General features: G+C 37.9%; 2 protein-coding genes across 5 annotated transcripts in view; one reads left to right on the plus strand and one right to left on the minus strand.

Annotated features, from left to right (window-relative positions):
* The window catches only part of LOC136836086 (vacuolar protein sorting-associated protein 26C), a 340,756-nt gene that overhangs the window by 127,618 nt on the left and 188,502 nt on the right, over positions 1-24,636 (minus strand). For all 4 annotated transcript variants that reach the window (XM_067100035.1, XM_067100036.1, XM_067100034.1 and 1 more), the window contains one exon: positions 9,274-9,330. The gene's annotated coding sequence lies outside the window, so the exon portion shown is untranslated. The remainder of the gene's footprint in view (positions 1-9,273; positions 9,331-24,636) is intronic.
* Positions 1-24,636, plus strand: part of LOC136836111 (uncharacterized) — a 169,609-nt gene that overhangs the window by 29,668 nt on the left and 115,305 nt on the right. The window contains exons 8-9 of the mRNA XM_067100102.1: positions 6,950-7,085; positions 7,259-7,474. Coding sequence (XP_066956203.1) covers positions 6,950-7,085; positions 7,259-7,474 — 352 coding nt within the window. The remainder of the gene's footprint in view (positions 1-6,949; positions 7,086-7,258; positions 7,475-24,636) is intronic.

Consider the following 24,636-nt stretch of genomic DNA (forward strand, 5'->3'; position numbering starts at 1 on the left):
TTAATTTATAAGTTTTCAAGCTTTAATGTGTAAATTGAATAACACTATTAATTAATAAAGTAATAATCTCTCTCTCTCTCTCTCTCTCTCTCTCTCTCTCTCTCTCTCTCTCTTTTACTGAGATGAGAGAATTTTATGGTACATGTATATGTATATTTGTTTTGTATGATAAATTTTTACCTAATAATAAGTACTAATTTTCAAGTAATAATAATAATAATAAAATTGTAATTATAAAATTCGTATGTGATATGTATTTTAAACAAACAAATTCTTTTCCTCACCTTTTGAGAAGAAGTTACATAAAGCTGTCAGACGTGTCACTTGAACATGACAAGAAAGGGTCACATGACAAGAAATGGGAGCGTTGCTGATTAGCGGGTCGAAGATTTCTTTTACGTAATTCTCTTTCTTTCTCTCTCTCTCTCTCTCTGTCCGTAATAATTCCTAAAAAAATTTCACTCTCTTAAATAAGGACAACTGTTATATCTCTCTCTCTCTCTCTCTCTCTCTCCTCTAATAATAATCCTAAAATTTCACTCTCTTAAGTATGACAACTTCTCTCTCTCTCTCTCTCTGTCCGTAATAATTCATAAAAAATTTCACTCTCTTAAGTAAGGACAACTGTTATCTCTCTCTCTCTCTCTCTCTCTCTCTCTCTCTCTCTCTCTCTCTCTCGTAGTTAGCGCAACCTATGTATTACTGTTCCTCTGTATGTCTACCTGAACAGTAGATAATTTTAAATTGATCTAATTTTACCTGTGCTGTCTACAAACTGTAAATGCGCCGTTCTTAAACATAGAGCATTTCAGAACAAAGAGAAAGAGGCAGAATAAAGAAGTTTTTAAAAATGAGGTTGAGAAACTTCTAAAAATAGATCGGTGGAAAGGGGGGGGGAGAGAGAAATAGTATACTAATCTTCACACACTTATATTCTTACGTCAACCATTTTATTTCTTTTTTATGGTAATGTATTAACTTCTTTTAAATGAAATACAGTAACTTTAATTTCATTTTAAAAGTTAGTTTAATACTGAATTTCCATCTTTTGATATCTAACGTAAGAATAATCTCTCTCTCTCTCTCTCAGTATTTCAAGTAAGGACCATATCTCTCTCTCTCTCTCTCTCTCTCTCTCTCTCTCTCTCTCTCTCTCTCTCTCTCTCTCTCTCATGTGATACCTCTCAGTGTCCGTAATAATTGATAAATAATTTCACTCCTAAGTAAGGACAACCCTTATCTCTCTCTCTCTCTCTCTCTCTCTCTCTCTCTCTCTCTCTCTCTCTCTCTCTCTCTCGTTCATAGTTAGCGCTCACACATTTTTTCTCTGTACGTCTTTACCTGTACTGTAGATAGTTTAAATTGGTCTAATTTTACCTGTACCGTCTACGAAGTGTAAATGCGCTAGTGTGGTAAATGCGTTCTAAAACATAGAGACATAATAACTAAGAGTTGTATTATCAAAATAAAACTCACTGTTTGTTCATGAAAAAGCATTTCAGAACAAGAGAAAGAGACGTAGAATAAAGAACTTATTAAAAAGTGGTTAAAAGAGGTTGAGAAGATTTCTAAAAATAGATCGGTCGGAAGGGGAGACAGACAGACAGAAATTCTCTTCCAACTCTATTTTTATGTCAACCATTTATTTCTGTTTTTAAGGGTAATGTATTAAGCTAACTTTTAAATGAAATTACACAGTGACTCTAATTTCATTTAAAAGTTAGCTTAATAATTTGGGAGCATGATTAGGGTCATATTTAGTGTTTAAACTTAAGAAATAAGCATTTATTTGCATTTTTAGAGACCGTGCCAACTTACGTGAAAATTGTCTTGCGCAAGGGTTTCTGGAACCTAACCTTGCGTGAGTTCGGGGTATGACTGTGCTGTATTCAGGCACACACATTCTCTTTCAGAGAGAGAGAGAGAGAGAGAGAGAGAGAGAGAGAGAGAGAGAGAGAGAGAGAGAGAGAGAGAGAGAGAGAGAGAGATAGAGAGAGCAAAAATACATATGCACATTAAAAATATTTAAGATTATGTACGTAAACCATATGGATACTGTACACACCAGTGATCAATGCTGACTGAAGATGATGATGATGATGATGAATTAGCTGTGCAGTTCAATGAATGGCGATGAAGATACAGCTGCACAGCAAGGCAGAGGAGTTACATCTTCTCTGAGGGTGCCTCTTCCCTTTCTTCAGGAGGCGCTTTGTCAGAGTTTCAGGAGGCAACACCTTGTTTTGAGGTAATTGAACATGTCCAGGAAGGTGTTACGACAGGGCTGCATGAGCTCATTAAAGCCATTGCAAAACTTTGTGGCTCTTTCCTCAGAATCATCCCATGCCTCTATCTTCATCTGCAACTGCCTGGCTTTCTTAAGAATTTTGTACAGACCATGAAACTCTTCAAAGGCCTGGTCCATCGGTGGGATAGAGAGTACATGAACAAAGGCAGCAAGTTCTTCTCCAGCAAGGGCCGTCCCAAGCATTGTACTGTCTTCACATTCCTTCACGATGAAGGCGATGGTACTTAATGTCATGCCATAATGAGCTGATATTTCTTCGTGACTTATGCCCTCTCTCAACAGAAGTCATGTCTACCTTCTCCTCATTGGTCATTACCTTTATCTTCCCCTGGTGCTTAGGCTCTTGTCTGGATGCTGTAGAAGAAGCAGGGCATTTAGGAGGTATCTTAGGGAACGATTCAAAAAGATACGCGAATCTGCACTGATACATATGTACAAGACACGCGAGCTCTAGAGGCATACACAGTGAACTGAGAAGCTGGGCAAAGATGCTGGGTCAATTGCGCATCATATACTGTACACAGTATACATACCTACATACAGGATACTAGTGTGCATAACAACATTGATATTCTGCATATACTGTACATTTTATAGATATTTTGCTGTGTTATAAGGTGATTTTGAAATGATATTAAAGTGTTTTAGGATAATAGTAGAGCATATCTAAAATACATAGGGAGTTTGCAGAACAATGGAACTATGTTTGTATCTGTGGAACCGTCAGTCGTTCTAGTATTTTCATATTATATTTTCGTGACTAAATACATTTGTTATGATAAAAAAAGACTTACTAATTTTCAAATATTACAGTACTGTAATATCCAAGTCAAGTGATCCGCAAAGCTTTAGCAAAAGAAAATGCATGATGGGATGCTGTATACCCAAGGCACAATGCTACGCGACATGCTACTGGCTGTCGTTTGCAAAGCAGCCAATCCAGGAGCACCATTCATTTTCTTTTGTGCTGATTGGCTGTGCCCCCAACCCTTTGTCTTGTGGAGATGGGCTACGGGAGCCCGCATCTCTGCCATTTCACTGAGTAGACGTATGCTGTTCAACTGTGTCAATGAGTATCTATACTTTGAGTATCCTTGTGTGTTGTTTTTAATTTTTGTGTATCTCTTTTAATCATGCCCTAAGATGCCTCCTAAATGCCCTGCTCCTTCTAAGGCTTCTGGCAAACAGCCTAGGCACCAAAAGAAGGTCATGACACTCGAGGAGAAGGTAAAACTTCTCGATAAGTTAAAAGAAGGCAACAGTTACACAGCAATAGCCCGCAAATTTGGCGTGAATGAGAGTACCATACGCTATACCAGGAAGAAAGAGGCGGAGATAAGAAAGGCCATGAGTGCTAGCTTCTTCAGTAGTGCAAAAACAGTTTCGACAGTGTGTGTGATAAAACAATTGTTAAGATGGAATCTGCATTGGCATATTGGATAAAGGACTGCCAGAAGAAGAACATCCCCTCGACGGCAATATTATCCGTGAGAAGACACGACAACTGTACCAGCAGTTTTGACTGTTAGGGAAGGTGGCAACGTAGAGGAAGGCGATGATGCAGGGGAAGCAGATTTCTTAGGCTTCAACGAACCTGCGGAAGAAGAAGTAGAAGAAGAATAGCCACAAGCAGGACATCGTCAGCTCCTCAAGATTTTCAGGCCAGCAAGGGGTGGTTCCACCAGTTTCAGAGGCAGTTCCAACTCAAAGCGTGTTTCTCTGCATAGGGAAGCAGCATCAGCAGAGAGAGAAGTGGCCGCAAAATATCCCGAGACCTTCAAGAAAATCATCAGGGAGAAGGGCTACCATCCAGAACAGGTGTTCAATATGGACAAGACAGGCTTGTTCTGGAAGAAGATGCCTTCCTGGACATACCTAATGAAGGACAAAGTTCAAGGCCCTGAAGGATAGGGTTACCCTTATCATGTGTGGCAATGCTGCTGTCTTCATGCTGAAACCAGGCCTCATTTACAAGGCTGCAAACCCCAGGTTCCTCAAGAATAAGAACGATGGGTTGTTGCCTGTGTTTTGGATGCACAACCCCAAGGCCTGGATCACCAAAGTCCTTACGGATCACTGGTTCATTCAGAGCTTCTTCCCTCAAGTTAGGCAATACCTCAACAACTTCGGTATGGAGTTCAAGGTGTTGCTGATCATGGATAATGCTGGTGGCCACCTTGTGGATCTTTATTACAAGGGAGTCCAGGTCGAGTTCCTCCCTGCCAACACCACCTCTCTCCTCCAGCCTATGGATCAGGGCGTGGTCCGTGCCTTCAAGGCACTCTACACCTGGAACTCCCCTGACCACCTTGTTCAGGCAATGGACTCTGACGGAATTTACGCTGAAGGACTATTGGCGTAAATTTACGATTGCCACGTCTGATCGTCATTGGCTGATCGTTGAAGGACATGAAGAAGGAGGCCCTGAAATCCTGCTGGAAGAAGTTGTGGCCAGAGTGTGTGTGCATGATCATAGGGCTTCTCTCCTGAAGAAGTTCAGCATTCAGCCACTGATAAAGCAGTCATATTGACGAGGATGCTGGGCAGAGAAGGCTTCAATGACATCACCAAGGAAAAAGTAGGCACCCTCATTGATGACCCTCTGACGGACCAGGATTTGGAAGAACTGACAAAGTCTGCCAGTGGGGAAGGAAACACGCCAGGTTCAGGAGATGAGGAGGAGGAGGATGACAGCCTGTATTTGGAACATCTATCTGAACTTATGAGGATGACCAAGGACCTGAAGGAGGCAATTTCGGCATGGGATCCTTACATGAAACGCTCCATAAAGTGTTCAAATGCCCTTGATGTGGCAGTGGTGCCCTATAATCACGCCCTCATCAGCATGAAGAAGCAGCGACAGCAACTGCCTATTGCATGTTTATCAAACGGACGAAGAAGGACCCTCCAAAGCCTCCTCAAATGCCTGAAGAAGTGCCTCCCCAAGCTCCTAAAAAAGGGGAAGAGGCACCCACAGAGGAGAAGTAACTCCTCTGCTTTACAGTGTAGTCACATCTTCACTCATCGGAATGCACAGCTAATTCATCATTAGCATGTTTAACCAACACTCGTCACTGGTAAGTACCCTTATAATTTAATTTAATTTTATTATTATTATTATTTGGAAATTACAAAAAAAAAGTATACCATAGTTTAACCAGACCAATGAGCTGATTAACAGCTCTCCTAGGACTGGCCCAAAGGATTATACATTTTACGTGGCTAAGAACCAATTGGTTACCTAGCAACGTGACCTACAGCTTATTGTGGAATCCAAACCACGTTATACCAAGAAATAAATTTCTACCAGGAATAAATTTCTCTAATTCTGCATTGGCCGGCCGGAGATTCGAACGCGGGCCCTGCAGAGTGCTAGCCGAGAACGGTACTGACCAGTCCAACGAAGAACTTCTTTGGAAATTACAGTGCATGTAGTACTTATTACCTGTATGTATTACAGTAGTATTACAGGTACAGTATTGTACAGTATTATTATTATTTCATTTTACTATTTAATATTATTACTCTTAATATTTGAAAATTAGTACTGTTAATCATTACTTTATCATAAAAAATGTTTACATACAGTACCATACAGTATTTAGTCACAAAAATAATATGAAAATACAGAATACAGTTAACCCCCAGTATTCGTGGGGGATGCATACCACACCCCCCACGAATAGCTAAAATCCGCGAATACTTAAAATCCTTCTACACTTAGAACTACCTATTTTGATAGTTCAAACAAAAAAAAAAAACTTTAAAAATGTTTATACCCGAGTATTTTAATAGTTTTATCACAAAAAGTGCATTTAGTCATGAAAATGATATGAAAATACAGTAATCAGTGAATACTTCTCAGTGAAAAATATTGCGAATGGGCAAATTTTCCACAAATAATGTGTATTTACATTCCCCAGATAAATCTGCAAGTAGACGAGTCCGTGAATACGGGAGGGTTTACTGTATTTATTGCTCTACGAAAAAATCCACGAATAGGCGAATTTTCCATGACTTGGAGATAGGTTCCACAGAAAAATCTGAGAATAGGTGAACCCGCAAATTCGGAACCGCGAATAGGAGGGGTTGACTGTATATATATATATATATATATTCTAACAATCATTTTTTTCAATTGAGGGGTAGCTTCCAAGAAAAGGGAGAAAAATGATTACTTCACACTTGAACTGCTGCATCGTTAGTGAAACCCCTATAAAGACAATTGAATTAACCCCCTCCCACTCACTGTGCCCCCTCACCTGAATCATACATATGTACTTTCTTACTTCCTGAATGCTGAAGCTCCTCTTTTTCCAATACTACCTATAATACACACACACATAATATATATATATATATATATATATATATATATATAGTATACAGTAAGGTAAGGTGTTCGTTCTTGTGGTGATGGTGAAATATCTTTTAACCCCTCCGCTACTATTGTGCGCCTCATCACACGTTTGTCAAAATATATTAATACCCGCAATTTCAAATTCCTTCAAAGATACTTGAGAATTTGTTCTGTTGCACTGTGGTAAGTTCACTCTTAGGTAATTCAATAATAATGACTGAACAAGCATTTTTCATAATTTTATACTGGGCTGTACTTATGACTTCTCTTCTTTCAACCAGATTCAAGTTGAACCAACTGTGGGTTGAAAATCGACTGGCTGGTATTCCCCGTGTCATTGTGGGTTATCGGAATGATGACGGAATCGTTCATACATTGGAGCATCTGGAAACAGAAGATCTTCCAGAAATATGTGCAGTAAGAATCAGTGACCTTTTAATATTAAAAAAATTATCTATTTTCAGAATGATACAGTTCCTTTGTGAACTTCTAAATCAAAATATTGAATACAAAACAACGAATATTCATGGTTCTACCTGCTCAAAAGTGGTCCACCATTTATCATTCCTTTTCACTTGTTGTTTCAACAGGGAGAGTGGGACCCTAACGTGTGCTTTAATTTCCTGGTAAAGTTTCTCAACTTTGTGAAGGGAAGAGTACACAGAGAACCTGGAACTACATTCAAGTTTGATCGTGAAGCCAGAGGTCATATATATTGTACAAAACTAAGTGGCCAAGACCACATAAACCTGCTTCCTAGCTGGTATACTGATGGTTTGTTTGCTGAAGATTCTGATGATGAATCTTAAGAAGATTTTTTTTTAATGAAGACTTACAGCCTTTGAGGCAGCCTCTGACCTCACTATTCTTCACTTTTCATTTCCTCAGCAATACAGTGTTAGCAAATGTTCTTTTCATATTGTAGCTGCTTGCCTAACTTTCATAAATTTCTTCAGTAAGTAACCAGATAACCTAGTTCAGCATATGCACCACAGGCTTTTTTTTCAGATTTAAAGAAATTTTTTTGAGTTATGATCTGTTGATGTAGATGGTAACATTTTTTGGAGTCTGATAATCACTTGATGTAGATGGTAAAATTTTTTCTTGAGTCTGATAATAATTTAATGTAGATGGTAACATTACTGGTGACCTAAGGTGTCGAGCAATTGAGCCTCGAAGGGGTTACTGCCTGATGCCTTAATACTGGCTCATGACTCCTTTGCTGTCTATCTCTCTCTGTTTCTCTCTCTCATTCATTTATTCATTAAACTTGTTTTCTTTTATCCATCTGTCCTGCTTCCTTAACAATGCTTAGCTCCTCTTTTTACCCGTCAGTTAGGAACAAGCAAATCTAAACATGTGCCCCACGGTATGGCTAAACTTCTGTTTTATAAAAGTGTAGTTATAACTAAAAAGCTACAGAGTGCTTTTGTATATTAGTGATAAGGTCTGGGGTTCAGTTATTTTGTTCTCATTGCATGGAGGTGAATGTGCTTTCAATTTAGGTTACTACTATCAGAACCAATATGCTCATTGTTAAAAGAAAGCTGATGCTCTCTTCTGTTTGTTTTGTAATTTTCTTCTAGAGAGAGAGAGAGAGAGAGAGAGAGAGAGAGAGAGAGAGAGAGAGAGAGAGAGAGAGAGACTGCTTTTACTAGTAAGCAAAGGTGAAAGACTGAAATTAGCAGAACAACCATAAAGAAATGGCACTGCTGTAGGGATCAGTAAGAATAACAGGAAAATTAGAAACTTATGTTACTTAAATGCAATAAATACAGATCTATACTAATTTCACTTTCAATTTTACCTCATACCTATCCAAGCATTAAAAGGTAAGCACACAACTTACATGCTGATATATATTGTGTAATGGATGATGAAATGAAAAAAATATATATATATATATGTATAGATACGTGTGTATGTATGTATGTATATATATAATATAATATATATCACTTTAGTAGAAGCTGCAACAAAGCAGAATATACTGAAAACCTGTGTACTATTACTGTAGTATGGGGTTCCTGTACTTCACAATCTGACAGTATTGAAATTACCATCTCGACAAAATATGACCATCAGGAGGCTTATTTCAGCTTAAAGATATACAGCGGAATTATTTCAGCTTAAAGATATACAACGGCATTTGTACTTATTTTTCACGTGGCCTAGACCAACCTAAGACATCAAGTCCACGAAATTGTAGAGAGACATTCAAAATGGCCCGGGTGGCTCTTTTAAAGCTTAGTACAAACCAGTTTCATAAGGCAAGGCTCTCAAAGATGAAATCCAGTGATCCTTTGAGTTCCCTTAAAATTTTGATATGAAAACTCACCCATTACACTCCCTACTTGAATTCCCATTGCCCTTCTTTCTTCCTAATCCTAATTAGCTAGTGTACCCTACTTCCTATTCCTAATTAGCTAACGTAAAGTCATACAAACAGATTTTATAGTAAATACCACATTTTAATTTCTAATTATTCAATGATACTACTCCAATTTTAAATTTGATCCTCCACTTTCTCAAGAAAAATACTCTACAAGAGATATTTAAGACATTAAAAATGGAATACATCTGAAATACTTTTTTTAACACTCACCCATAATGAGTTAGGGTGGGCGCAGTCCCGAGAGATAACAGGTCTCCTTTTGCAAACCTGTAAGTAGAAAAGAAATGCTTTTATAGACAGTAACAAGTACTCACAAAACATACATCCTCAAAGTTAATCATTATCCAGATCCTAATGGAATCCTAGGGAATTCTAATGTGACAGTTTTTAATCTTTTTTTTTTTTTTTTTGCAACTGTGGGAAATATTAGAACCGCATTGGCAAATATTAAAAAAAAAAAAATGACCATCTTTAAGCTATATTGTAACCAATGTACTAAAAAACTGGTTGCCAAAATTTAAAAACAAATCTTACAATGAGCTCGGGGAACAGCTTGTAAACACCAGGGACGTCATTTCATGTTTTTGTTCGGGGTTGGGATTTGGAGCAAAGGAGCTCTCTAATCTGCCGAAGTTTTTTTTTTATTTTGAGCTATTTTATGTGCTTTTTGAAGCCACATGAGCAAGGTATTTCAATAAAAATTATATACTCCCACTACTGTTTATTTATCAACAGTGTCTGACATATAAGTAACTCGTTACTTGTACATAAAACATGATTGTTTAGAAAGACAACATGTATACAGTTTACAATTATGATGATAAACATATATTCCGATCAACCTTAGGTCGATGAAAAGGCACCGCAGAAAACTGGATGTTCTCTACAGAGAATGCGGGGACTCTATATGTATATACATATATATATATATATATATATATATATATATATATATATATATATATATATATATATATATATATATATATATATATATATATATATATATATATATACACATACACATACACACACACACACACGTGTCCCTGCTCAACACGTTCCCTGTAGAGAACATCCAGTTTTCTGCGGTGCCTTTTCATCGACCTAAGGTCGATCGGAATATATATTTATCATCATAATTGTAAACTGTATATATGTTGTCTTTCTAAACAATCATGTTTTATGTACAAGTAACGAGTTATTTATGTTATATGTCAGACACTGTTGATCACTATGTTCTCTGTATGAACCTGTCCTGTTTTTGTAAGGAATCAGTTTGACCTTGGGTCACCTGTAAATCTTTGTACCAGCGGTCTCTACGAACTACACAGACGTCCGCATCCCGCTTTATAAGCAGCTAGTTTTCATCAATAAACCAGCAGTACTTGTCTTCCTGCTCATTATTTCGCACCTCTCTCTTAGTGGTGACCCCCGGAGTGGTTCCTGGAAGCCATTAATGGACCCAAACGGCGACTAAGTCTTGGCCCAATGAACCTAATCCACGCCCCTAACGGACTAACTACGGCACTCTAATAAAGCGTTCGGGCGTTAACCGACCCTCGTCAGCAGGTCGCCAGTGTCATTATTGGACCCACACTTCATGCTCCTGTTTTATGTACAAGTAACGAGATAACATAAATAAATGTCAGACATTGTTGATCACTTTGTTCTCTGTATGAACCTGTCCTGTTTTTGTAAGGAATTAGTTTGACTTCAGGTCACCTGTACACTCAGCAAGAAAAGTGAGGATACAGTTTTCATTAGATTTCGTTCATCGAATTTTAATTTTTTTCTTACAGAAAACACATAATCTCGGTAACTTTACTCTAGAATATGAAAATACAATGCAAATTATATCATATATATTAAATCTGCAAAACAAAAACGTTCAGATACTTAAAACCATCATGGATGTCCGAAGTAATCAGAATTTCTCAGATGACTTCGTTCATAGAGATCTAAAAGACAGTGTATGGATATCTCGGTGTAGTACTGCTTATCAGAACGGCAATATTTACTCGTTTTCCGTTATGAACAGGTTTATTTTTGCATCATCATACGAGGTAATGATAATTTATTTAATTTTTACACATTCATATCTATATTTCACGGTGTTAAAGGTCAGCTGGAATTAATGGCAGGAAATGATGTGACAGCTAGGGTAGGTTGACCAAATCTATTTAAATCCGCAAGAGCGTTCTCTATGATGTGCGCAGTAGCGCCAGTGCTTCGGCGGGAAAACACAAGTAACTGGATGTTTCTTGACGTTGCCATAGTTTTTTTTTTTTTTTTCTCTCTCTCTCTCTCTCTCTCCACTGCTAAAACATACTATACAAATATTGTATTGCTCAATCTCTAAAAGAAAAAAATAAAATGAGTAGCTCTACATATAGGCCTAGGCTTACACAACAGCAACTCTCTCTCTCTCTCCATTGCTAAAACATGCTATACAAATATAATATCTCTCAATCTCTAAATGAAAAAAAATAATGAAATGAGTAGCTCTACATATAGGCCTAGGCTTACACAACAGCAACTCTCTCTCTCTCTCTCTCACCATAACATTGCATTCGTTCCTTTATTGTTCCCCAAATATTTCGTTGGACATTGCTCAAATTTAACTCTTGATTTCATTATGGAAGATCGCGTTTCCGATTATGCAAGCATTCCGTTCATTGTGGAGTTATAAATTCATATGTGCAAGGTTACTTCGTAGGTTATGTGGAAAAATGTTTATTTTGCTCAGAACTGTCGCTGCAAATTACAACTTGAACGAATACTGTAAAGCTTACTGCATTTAAGTATCAATGATTTCAGAACTGTAGAATATGATTGAAAGTTATAGGAGGTCAAAAAACAAACACAATAAGACTGAAGCTCCTCCCTTTCTAAAGTTGCCAGATGTCTCATTATTTAGCAATTTATGTCCAAAGATTTAAAAAAACTGTATCCTCACTTTTCTTTTGTACCAGTGGTCTCTGCAAACTACGCAGACGTCCGCATCCCGCTTTATAAGCAGCTAGTTTTCATCAATAAACCAGCAGTACTCGTCTTCCTGCTCATTATTTCGCACCTCTCTCACACATATAAACATATACATTATGTATACTTATATATACACATACACATGTACATATATATAAACATGCATACATAATACATGTATGGTATAGAGACACTAAATGTTTTCCAGTCTGGATGGGAAACAAATGTGGTAAAAAGTGTTAGCAAACAGTTTGCAAATTTTGTTTCCAAACTTGGCAGCAGATGGAACACCTGTATCCTTTGGCATTTCGTTTTCTATCTGATATATCTCACACCTAACGACAACTCTTCTATACATCACAAATGCCGAGGGTTGCCCACGTCTTGTTAAGCATTTGATACTACGCCTGCTGTTGGTTTCTAAGCAACACGTCACGTACTTTACTGAATGTTTGTCAATGATTGTACAGATGATGCCCATTGTGAATGTCGGCGAACTTCACTTGTTGTTGGCTTCATGCAGCATGTCACTTGCTGAGTGTTTAAATGTATTTCCGCTACCCCATTGTGATTAATAGTCAACATCCTTAATAAACTGTACATGACTTTCGTGTTATTTGTAAACTAAAATAATATATATTTGTCTAAATATATGTATACTACTTTGACTTCATTTCTCTAACTGACATCCAGTTTTGAACCTATGTCAATGGCCCATCAAGATCCAAGGGAAAATCTCCACCTCATCAACCCAAATCTTGACAATTTCAAAGGCCTTTACCTTCCTATAAAAATGGCGTTTCCTTCATTTTTTCTAATATATTTGTAAGTAGTCTACTTGGAACCATGAAGCATGCCTTAGCAGCAAGTTTATGTTACTTTAAGTAAGTCACCTGACACCTTATCAGTGAAGACAACTGTTGGAGATTGAGTACTGGAGAAAATGTTGGAGGAATACTATATGAGGCAGTGTTGCTGGCAACGGCACTGGAGGACGACTATTGGAGATAAGAGTACTGGAGGAGTACTGTGGGAGATGGTGTTGGAGAAATGTTTCTGAGGACTAAGCATTGGAGAGAGAGTTCAATATTGAGTGTTAGAGAAATTTTTGGATGGTAATGAAAGAAGAATGTTGGGGTGTTGAATATAGACTGTTAGCTACAGTGTTGGAGAAATATTCCTAGGCACAGAGTATTGGTGAAAGAATGGTGCAGACTGTGTTGGAGCCTGCACCATGTTGGAGCAACTTTGTTGGACAGAAAACCTTGTGACAGCATAGGAAAAAATTATTGGTGGCAATAGTTAAGAGATTAAGGATTGAAACTGAGGCACTTTTGAAGACAGCCATTTGGAAATTAGGTGTTGGGGACACTGTCGGAGGAAGAACTGAGGGAGACTACATTGGAGAAATATTGTTGGGGATGGTATTAGGAAAAATACTGATGGAAACATAGTTGATGAATGATTGCAGGAGACTCTGTCAGAAATATCATTAGATATTGAGCCTTAAAGAAAGATTTTGAGAGACAACGTTGAACACAGACAGTGGGAGACCAAGCGTTGTAGAAAGTGTTGGAGAAATATTGCTGAATACTGGGTGTTTAAGTAATACCATTGGATATTGAGTGCTAGAGAAACATTGCTGAAGATGAAGCTGAAGGAAGACTTTTGAAGACGGAGCATTAGGAAGTAATGATAGAAGTGTTGGAGGGATTGCTGGAGATTAAGTGTGTAAGGAAGACTGTGATAAACTGAGTTTAGGGAAGACTCTTAGACACAGGGAAGAAGAGAGATTTAAGGAGATGGGCACTGGAGAACGGTGCTGGAAAAATATTGGAGACAATGTTGGGAGATTGTTGAATGTTGTTTTGCCAACAGATTACTGGGATGTTGGAGAAAGACTGATAGTGGCGGAGACAGATTGAGTACGGCAGTGTTGGAGGAGGATTTAAGAGACTTTAGGCCACAAAATGACTGAAGTTTATACAAACACTCCTGGCAACCACTTACAAATAAAATCTTTTCAGTGAGCTCCCCACAGTCACCACTTGTATTCACCACTCTTGATTCTTCAAAGTGACCCCTTCCTCATTGTTCTTATTGCTTAAATAGCTATATACTATCAATTATGTATATTAATTCACCTGAAGAGAGAGGTAGTCTAGCACTGAAATATATACATTTTCTTTATGCATATTTTTCTAATATAAGCCACATTTCTTCTATACTTTCCCTATCTGATTACAACTTAAAAAAGTTCTTATTGCTAATTGTAAATCTCTTATCTATCAAGAATTTTCACATTCTCACACATGAAGAAAATTTAAAAAGTTATCTCAGGAGGCTGTTTACGAGAAAGTGTAAGTTTCCTCACCAGATGTCAATATTAGACCTTTTTCTGCCATCAGCATGTGTTCCTACAGGAAAGAATCAACTCATGAGCCTACAGGAAAGTGCTAATTCTAGAATCTAATCTTGACTACCTACTCAGTTTTGACAAATATTTTTTCAAAATCAATCAACTAAAAAGGGACTCATCCACAAGCTTTACCCTCTTCAGCTAAAGAAGAAGATGTGGTTTGGGGCAGGTGCTGCAGGGTATCTACAGAGGCAAGATGACTGCTAAAGGAAGTTCAAAAGAACTGAGTTCCTTAGCAGAACATTAGTGAAAGACAGGTCGTACAAAGTACCATCTGTAAGTACTCTAGCAAAACCTGCCAACAAAGCTGGGGTAAACTGTGGCAAACCTCAAACAGTCACCACTCTTTCACCTTGGGAGAGCTCTGCACATGTTACCTGGGTCAGTGCTGTTAGAAAAGCACATGCTGGTCACCTTCCCTTCATGCATAACCCCCTTGAAAGGAGCCAGAAGAAAACGAGCCGAAGGTCTGGAGAGAGAGAGAGAGAGAGAGAGAGAGAGAGAGAGAGAGAGAGAGAGAGAGAGAGAGAGAGAGATGCATCCAGAAGAGGGGAGGAGCTGGAAAGATTCAGTGGTATCAAAGGCAGAGTAATCTCCACTGAGGACACCAGCAAACCTCTTTTGGCCTCTTCTGCTGTTTGCTAAATCTCTTTGCTGTGAAGGTGACCAGCCAGCAAAGTACTCACAATGATCTACGGCTGTAGGACCCACCCCTACAGAACAACAAAACCGGTTACACTAACACTGAGGACATACTGTGGCCATACACCAGCCCATATCTTTAAACTTTCATTGTACACTTTTTTCTCCACTATGAAAATGAACACATCAAAATACATACAGGAAGCAAATTATCTTCCACCTAAGTAAGGCAAAGCACATAAACACATCCACACACAACTACAACTGATGAAAAATATATTTTTAAAAATAATTTGTAGGTTTCCTTGGTATGCAAACCACAGCCATTTAAGTAGCTGGACTTACTCATTAAAACTTGGTAACAAGGTAGTTAAATGGTTGTTAAGAGGAGGAAGAAAGGAATACCCAACTCATCTGCCATCATCAGTCACTTTTCCTTCAGTAACAGAGACCATGGGAGGTGGTAGAGGTAGGAAATGTGATAAAAAGATCTGGTTTGTATACCTAGTAAAATATAAATTACTTTAAAAACTTGATAGTTGTTTCTACAGAATTACAAACCACTGTCTATATGTAAGTCTTACTCCTTGGGTGTGGGGTTGTCTCTCTCCACTGACTGGAAGTTTATACCCACCCAGAATTATCACATTTTGAGTCACCACCATGAGCAAGGGAGTGATGACTTCTGTTACTTCCTTATTCAGTCTGGTATAGGGGTGACACAGTGATAGGGGCCTGAGCCTCAGTGAGAGCATCTGGAATCTTACTCAAACAAGCATATTCATGGAGAACCAAGTGTGACTCCCCTTAGCAGTCACACAAGCCATCGGGCAGCTAAATCTGGCCAGTATGATTGATGGGCTCAACTTACTGCATAGTTCTACTACCAGCACCTAGTCTCCCCGCCCCCCAACCATAATAAAATGTTGAGCAGAGAGAATCGTATCTTGAAATTGAGGTTCTAGAACTGGGTACTCAACTTTGTAATTTACCTGTGTATGTTGCCTGAGCTGCTTTTCTGGATGGGAAGGAAGAGACAACCACTCTGTCAATCATTACTAAACTTATGCTCAACTCAGGTGAGAGACTTTCCTATCTAAACTGAACTTGGGTGACAGCACAACCTGTTAAGCAGCCACCACAGGGGGCCCAAGATGCATAGAGACTTGTGAGCGACGTCCAGCAGGCAGAATAAGATGAAGGTGGTCTGACATTTCCTGATCCCTACTCTCGTTATCTGTAATACCTGCAATGGAAATTTCTTCCGTGAGGCTAGGGACAGACCCATGTCCCAGACTCCACGAGCTCTTTCCTGAGTGAAACAAATGTCATCCTTCCTTGAGAAGTTGTAAGCTCCTGTGACCACTACATAAGGCCAGAAAACAAGGGTGTTCCTAGATGCGTCCGTCTGGTGCTTGCTACTACTAATAAAAAGTTGCCGACACTCATACCTGAGAGGTAAGGTACTTTTTGAGATGGTACCTTAAGGCTTGTCACATCAGGCCCAAGGCACCTCATCTGAGTCACCACCAACAAAGTCTCAGAGGGAGGATATTGCAAACTCTCATATTTCTTGTCAGAAACTGATGGGCTTTGAGTTTTCACCACTAACTCAAGAACAAGAGAGATCCCAACCCTCAATAGTGCCAGACCAAATATGACAAGCTATGTAACAAGAAGGCAGCGTTGAACATGAGCTCCCCATTCGGGGTTTCCCCCAATGGCTTGTACAGCACCTTAATGAAGCTGCTGAGAATGGGACACATCCCTTTCTAAGGATGAAGGTCTCCATTGCTGAACAAGGCTGCACAAAACTCTCCATGAGCATGGATAACTCTGCTGATGATGAGAGATCCATACCATTTCTTCCTGGCTCCAGGCTGTGGCAATAACTTTTCACCATGCATACTTAAAGAGGCTTGTCCCAACAAGAGTATAAGAAGTCTGCAATCCGTTGAACAGGGTTCCAACTGCAGAGGAATTCCCTCTCTACACCAGTCACAAAAGATGGCTCACTTTTCTTGGTACAAATTTGCAGAGGTCTCCCAAGGTAACCAGTCATGCAAGAAAAGCTTCTCTCTCAAGGATAAGCATATAGCTGGATGGATTGTACTGCCTGGTGGTACCTCAGAAAATTGGCAAGTTATGGCGTAGTCTTGGTTTACCAGAGATGTGACGTTGAGTATATCTTAAACATTTTATTGAGAAAATTAAAACACACTAATCCATACCTGTTACCACTTCCCTCCCCAGTTTAATATAACTCATTAGGATGTGGGATAATGATAATGTTTTTACTTTCAAAGCAAAATTAATTTTATCAACAGACTTTTGGTTGTACGATGGACTCACCTCTTTCCCCACTTTTACGTAATCTGTTTATGGAACACTTTGAAAGTTAATTATTTTGTAGCATTCTTCAATCTGACAGCCCTAGTTTACATATGCTGACAATATGTGGTGTATTTATAGCTTAAACAAAAAAAAAAAAAACCTTCCAAACATTTTTTCAGCAATTTAATGAGCTCTGTCCATTAACTAAGTTCACATGTGAATAGGAACCTGACAGTAAAATGGATTTTTGGGTGTATTAGTCTTACATGATGACTACTGTCTTCAATATTCTTATGAAACCTACACTTAATAATATGTATATCTATTTCTCTTATTATGACAAAAAGATAAAGCTCTCTGTTCTTCGTTCATTATTCTTACAGGCCTACAAAACCGCAATCCCAATTTCAATGACAACAGAAATGTATTTTCTACTTTCTTTGCTTTAATGGATTTGGTTAACCCTTTTGGTTAATTCAAAAATGTCACTTGAAGCAAAATCTTCAACTGTTTATCATCGGATCACAGCGACCTTTATCGCATTCACTGGTGATTCCATGTCAAGGATTACAGATGAACTGAAAAAATTAGGACAGTTCAGGTCATGGCAGTTTGTAATTATCTTAATTAGATAGAGGTTTTCAGCCGAGAACTCTCCCAGAGTTGGTTGCACTTCAGTGGTTTACTGCATTCCCTGTAAAGACATGTCTGAAAATAATAATTATAAAATTGAATAAATACAAAATGTCATCTAAAAGGAAATTAAGAAAAGTAAAACTAAAAACTGCTGTAATTAAAAAATATACAATACATACTGCACGTTACGCAATAACAAATAAACTTCCGTTTTAAAAGCGTCCTACAATCACAAGGAAACATAACACTTTCGAGCTACACTAGGCTGTTCATCTGGTGAAAGTAAACAGAGGAATGCAAGTAAGACAGTCAGTAAAAAAAGAAAGAAAAAAAACATGAGCATCAATGTCAATTTGATCGTTTAATCTTTTAAAAACATTCGTCACGTTAGCCACTCTCAAAAGGTGGAACATAATGAGACCGTCAGGTTTATAACAACCATCATTAAAATTCTTAGTAAGAGTTACAGTAACCCTGACAGTCTCTAACTTTTCACCTTTCGAGAGTGGCTAACATTACAAACGTTGTTAAAAGATTAAATGGTCAACTTGGCGCGACTCAATCGATCTTTGTGCCACTGACACTCTCATTTACTTTTCTCTCTTTTCCTACTAACTTTCTTTGTTGCATCTCATTGGTTACTTTCACCAGATGAGCAGCCTCGTGTAGCTTGAAACTCGTGATTCCTTGTGATTATTGGATGCCTTCAAAACGGGAGTTTAATTGTAATTTCTTACAAGTACAGACAGGGCCAGATTAAGGGGGGGGGGCCAAGGGCCTGGGGCCCGGGCCACCCACCAAGAGGGACCTCCCACCAAAAAAAACAATACATTTTAATTTAATAAGGTTAGTATTGTATTCGGGCACTTATATTACCCATACTAGCCAAATTGAAAATTTTATTATTAAGTTTGACAATACCATGATGCTCGTAAATATATAAATAATTGTAACTGTATATGTGTACAAAAATATGGTAAGAACAACTTACGCTTATTTTATTTTGTGTTTATGCATATTAATAACATCAGAAGAATAGTCCCATTGTAGTATTTCCTAAATAGAACAGTCCTACTAATATATTAGTATTAATGTATTTTGGCTACTAGATGAATTAGACTATAGTTTGTAGTGTATGCAATAGGAGTTGGAAAGGAGGCCTCCCACCAGCTTAATCCGGCCCTGAGTACAGAGCGTATTACAGATACACAAACACAACACTATATATATATATATATATATATATATGTATATATATAATTTATATATATATATATAATATATATATATATATATATATATATATATATATATATATATATATATATATATATATATATATATATATGTATGTATATATATAATTTATATATATATGTACAGACACACACACACACACACACACATATATATATATATATATATATAAATTTCTGACTCAAATCAGATCGAACCCAGGTCTCTCAGGTGAAAAGCAATGGGCGTTATCCACTTGGCCATACAAGTCTAAAAGAAGTTTGGAACCTGAGAGCAACTGCACCCAAGGAATACCTGGGCAAGCTAACTGCTTGCATACCAGCGAGTTTTCCCCAACTTCCTGACTCAGCAATGACCCAATAGATATCATTTCATTGAATTATCCCTTCTGGAGTGAATAAGATAGAAATCATCAACACACAATCACGTGTGGAACAGAAATAAAATTTCCGACTCACGTCGGGATCAACCCAGGTCTCTCAGGTGGAAAGCAAGGGCGTTATCCACAGGCCATACAAGTCTAAAAGAAGTTGAACCTGAGAGCAACTGCACCCAAGGAATTACCTGGGCAAGCTAACTGCTTGCATACCAGCAGTTTTCCTCAACTTCCACTCAGCAATGACCCAACAGACATCATTTCATTGAATTATCCCTTCTGAGTGAATAAGATAGAAATCATCAACACACAATCACGTGGTGGAACAGAAATAAATTTCTGACTCACATCGGGATCGAACCCAGGTCTCAGGTGAAAAGCAAGGGCGTTATCCACTAGGCCATACAAGTCTAAAAGAAGTTGGAACCTGAGAGCAACTGCACTGATGAATTACCTGGGCAAGCTAACTGCTTGCATACCAGCGAAGTTTTCCCCAACTTCCCGACTCAGCAATGACCCAATAGACATCATTTCATTCGAATTATCCCTTCTGAGTGAATAAGATAGAAATCATCAACACACAATCACGTGTAGAACAGAAATAAATTTCTGACTCACGTCCGATCGAACCAGGTCTCTCAGGTGGAAAGCAAGGGCGTTATCCACTAGACCATACCAAGTCTAAAAGTTGGAACCGAGAGCAACTGCACCATGAATTACCTGGGCAAGCTGCACTGCTTGCATACCAGCCGCAGTTTTCCCCAACTTCCGACTCAGCAATGACCCAACAGACATCATTTCATTCAATTATCCTTCTGAGTGAATAAGATAGAAATCATCAACACACAATCACGTGTGGAACAGAAATAAATTTCTGACTCACGTCCCGGGATCAGACTTAGGTCTCTCAGGTGGGAAGTTGGGGCGTTATCCGCTGGTATGCCATACAAGTCTAGCTTGCCCAGGTGGAACCTGGGCAACTGCAAAGGTTCCACCTGGGCTTTAGCTTGCATGGCCTAGTGCTTTCCCTTGCTTTCCGACTCAGCAATGACCAATAGACAGGAAATTTATTCTGTTCCACACGTGATTGTGTGTTGATGATTTCTATCTTATTCACTCAGAAGGGATAATTCAATGAAATGATGTCTATTGGGTCATTGCTGAGTCGGGAAGTTGTGGAGAAACTCGCTGGTATGCACTGTTATTGCCCTGTGAATGGCAGCAGTTGCTCAGGTTCCAACTTCTTTAGACTTGTGCTGTCTAGTGGATATTTCTATCTTTTCCACCCGAGAGACCTGTTCGATCCTCGACATTGTGAGTCAGAAATTTATTTCTGTACTCCACGTTGATTGTGTGTTGGTATGATTTCTGGTGAATCTTATTCACCTCAGAAGGGATACCTGAATGAAATGATGTTCACAACATATCGAAGTTGGGGAAAACTGCTGGCATGCAAGCAGTTAGCTTGCCCAGGTATTCCTTGGTGCAGTTGCTCGTGTCTCCAACTTTTTAGACTTGTATTTTAGTGGATAACGCCTTGCTCCACCTGAGAGACCTAAGTTCGATCCCCGACGTGAGTCAGAAATTTATTTCTGTTCCACACGTGATTGTGTGTTGATGATTTGATCATTCACTCAGAAGGGATAACCGAATGAAATGTGATGTCTATTGGTCATTATGAGTCGGAAGTTGGGGAAAACTTCGCTGGTATGCAAGCAGTTAGCTTGCCCAGGTATTCTTGGTGCAGTTGCTCAGGTTCCAACTTTCTTTAGACTTGTATGGCCTAGTGGATAACGCCCTTGTTTTTCCACCTGAACTGAGTTCGATCCCCACGGAGTCAGAAATTTATTTCTGTTCCACACGTGATTGTGTTGATGTTTTATATATATATATATATATATATATATATATATATATATATATATATAATAACCAAACATCTTAACTTTCTCGCTCATTTCTGATGCAGTTGTCTCTCCCAGACTTGAATCAATCCCATCAAGAATTAAATGAAGAATATCATTCAATTTCTAATGACATTCTTTTGAACTAACAAATATATATATATATATATATATATATATATATATATATATATATATATATATATATATATATATATTAATATTCAATTTCCGTGACATTCTGTGACTAACAAAATATATATATATATATATATATATATATATATATATATATATATATATATATATATATATGTATGTGTGTGTGTGTGTGTGTGTGTGTGTGTGTATGTGCAATTATATTCTATGTGTTACAAAAATAGACGTGAAATCTGTAAGTCTAGTTCAGTGTATTTTATATTAAGTTTCACTAGTTCACAAAATACATATGATTAGTCATTAAAAATTTGACTAATAATAATATGCAAACAAATCTTTACAAAGTCGTATTTGCTGATGTTAGTAAGACTAATAGTTCAACTTATAACAGTCTGCAGGCCTATGTCTACAAAGTTCACACATATGAAGGAGATAAAACAACGATAGTGATGGCAGTTGAGATGAAAAATATGAAAACAAGAACAGCGATGACCTCTGGAAGTATTATAAATTAGTAACATCCTTTAATCAAGTAAAGTATTAAGTATCAGAAAAGCCCTTATTAAGGAAACTACAGGTAACTTCTCGGACTCACCACTAGTGTTCAGTTATTTCATGCGCTTGTTAACTGAGTTGCCAAACAGCGCCAGATGTCGCTATTATAAGCTGTTGTCCGATAAGTTTTGAAGTATGTTGCAAAAGATTTTTGAGTGATTGTACATATACATTATATATATACTGTATACATGTGTGTATATACATATATATATATATATATATATATATATATATATTATAAAATGCCATTATCATGTGTAATTTCTCATTTCTTTCATTGCTACTTAGGCCTGTCATTTTGATGCCTCTTATGAAGTTAACTGAATATATAACGCTTATTTTTGTATTTCTTATTATCTAAGTTTCTGAAGAATTAAAATTAGCAAAAGTTCAACATTAATTTAGTTAATGCTAAATGCCAGCAGTGAAGAAGACTGCCCATGCTCAGTGGAGAATGTCTCCTCCTCATTGCAAAAGATGACTCTTACAGAAATCATCTGTCACTGGATTATATTATAACGCAAACCCTAGTCTCTCTATTCTTTTGTGTTTGCGTTGATATGAAGTGTTTCTTTGGGCAGGAGTATGATGAAATAATATCTTGGTCTCATCTTAACCTGTTACGGATGGTTTGAGCAGCAACTTGAAGGGAGAGCGTAATGTTCTCTCTTTATAGCAACACCTGTTGTCAGGAGTTAGGTGGAGCTCCTTGATGCCTCCTTCAGTGATCATCCGATGATGATCCTTAATAGTAGTGCAACAATGGGGTCGTCCTCCACTTTTTACAACGAATTCATCATATTTCCTCGTTCTCTCTGTTGCTGTATCCCTCTGTAGTCTATACATAGTTGTTTTATTTACGCTAAGCTGCCCAGCAATATCTATCCACGATAGAAACATTAGTCTTATGCAAGTGATGAGACAGTTTAGTTTAACTTTCCTGCCCGAATGTGGAGTCACACGATAACATGCGACGTTATGAGATTTTTTCTTTTTTGTTTTTGACAACGATAATGGTTGAATTCTTTCTTTATTTATATATAATTTCATTGATGATTATTCAATATTATTTTATTAGTCAATAAGCTTTTATCTGGATTCGAAATATAGTTTCTTCTTTGACTCTTTTGACCAATCATCTAAAGTGAAATTTTTCAAAATGTTTCGTCATTTTTTCGTAATATGAATTTTTTTCACCACCATTCCTTTTTATATTGTTAACCGTATGATTAATAACAACTAAAATCGAATAAAAATTATATTTCCTTGTAAATATCAAAAAGAACAAATTACTGTTAGGTGAACGAAAACTTTCTGGAACATGTTTGTAAAACATTTTTGAGTGATTGTACATTTATGAAATTTTTAATCACACCATAAACAAATGGATCAACCTCGGTCTCGATCCCTCGACAGAGATACCTTCAACAACTCCAGTCGGCGGTCAGATGCTGAGCCACCAAGAAGGTATAAGTTAATGCCAAATCTGCTATACTTGTTTACCCCTCTGGCTTTTACTTAGCTTTGGCATTAACCCACCTCCACCATGATAGCTCACTGGTACGTTTGGAAAATGCAGCTCTTATCATGAAATTTTTACCACACCGTGATTTTTGTACAATCTTGAAGCTACCAATGTCGTTTAATATCCAATTCAAGCTACTTTGGGAATATACCCGACATGGAATTATCACCAAAGGGGAATTTTTTAAGTGATAAATGGATTGGTACCACTGGATCTCGATCCCTCGACATAGTACCTTCTGACTCCAGTCGAGGTCAGACACTGAGACACCAAGAGATGTATAAGTTAATGCTTATTCTGCCATACTTACTTACCCATCGAGAGCGGGGAAATTGTACTGAGCTTCGGTTCATAAGAGCTGCCTGTTCCAAATGTACCAATGAGCTATCATGGTGGAGGTGGGTTAATGCCGAAGCTAAGTACAATTTCTCTGCTCTCGACTGGTAAATAATACAGCAGACTTGGCATTAACTTAAACCTCTCTTGGTGGCTCAGTGGCTGACTGTCAACTGAGTCATTGGAAGGTACTGTGTCGAGAGATCAAGACCCGGCAGTGCCGATCCACTTATCACTAAAAAAATTCCCCTTTAGTGATAATTCCCCATTAGGGATATTCCCGAACTAGCATGAGTTGGATATTAAACGACATTTCTTCATGATGTTATAATCATGTGTGATAAAACCTGATAAGGAAACTGCGTGTTCCAAGCGTGCCAAATATCATGGTGGAAAGTGGGTTAATCACAAACTAAATGTGCAACTTCCTTTCTCGACA

The sequence above is a fragment of the Macrobrachium rosenbergii genome, chromosome 56 (genome assembly GCF_040412425.1).
Source record: "Macrobrachium rosenbergii isolate ZJJX-2024 chromosome 56, ASM4041242v1, whole genome shotgun sequence".
In the NCBI taxonomy this organism is placed as follows: domain Eukaryota; kingdom Metazoa; phylum Arthropoda; class Malacostraca; order Decapoda; family Palaemonidae; genus Macrobrachium; species Macrobrachium rosenbergii.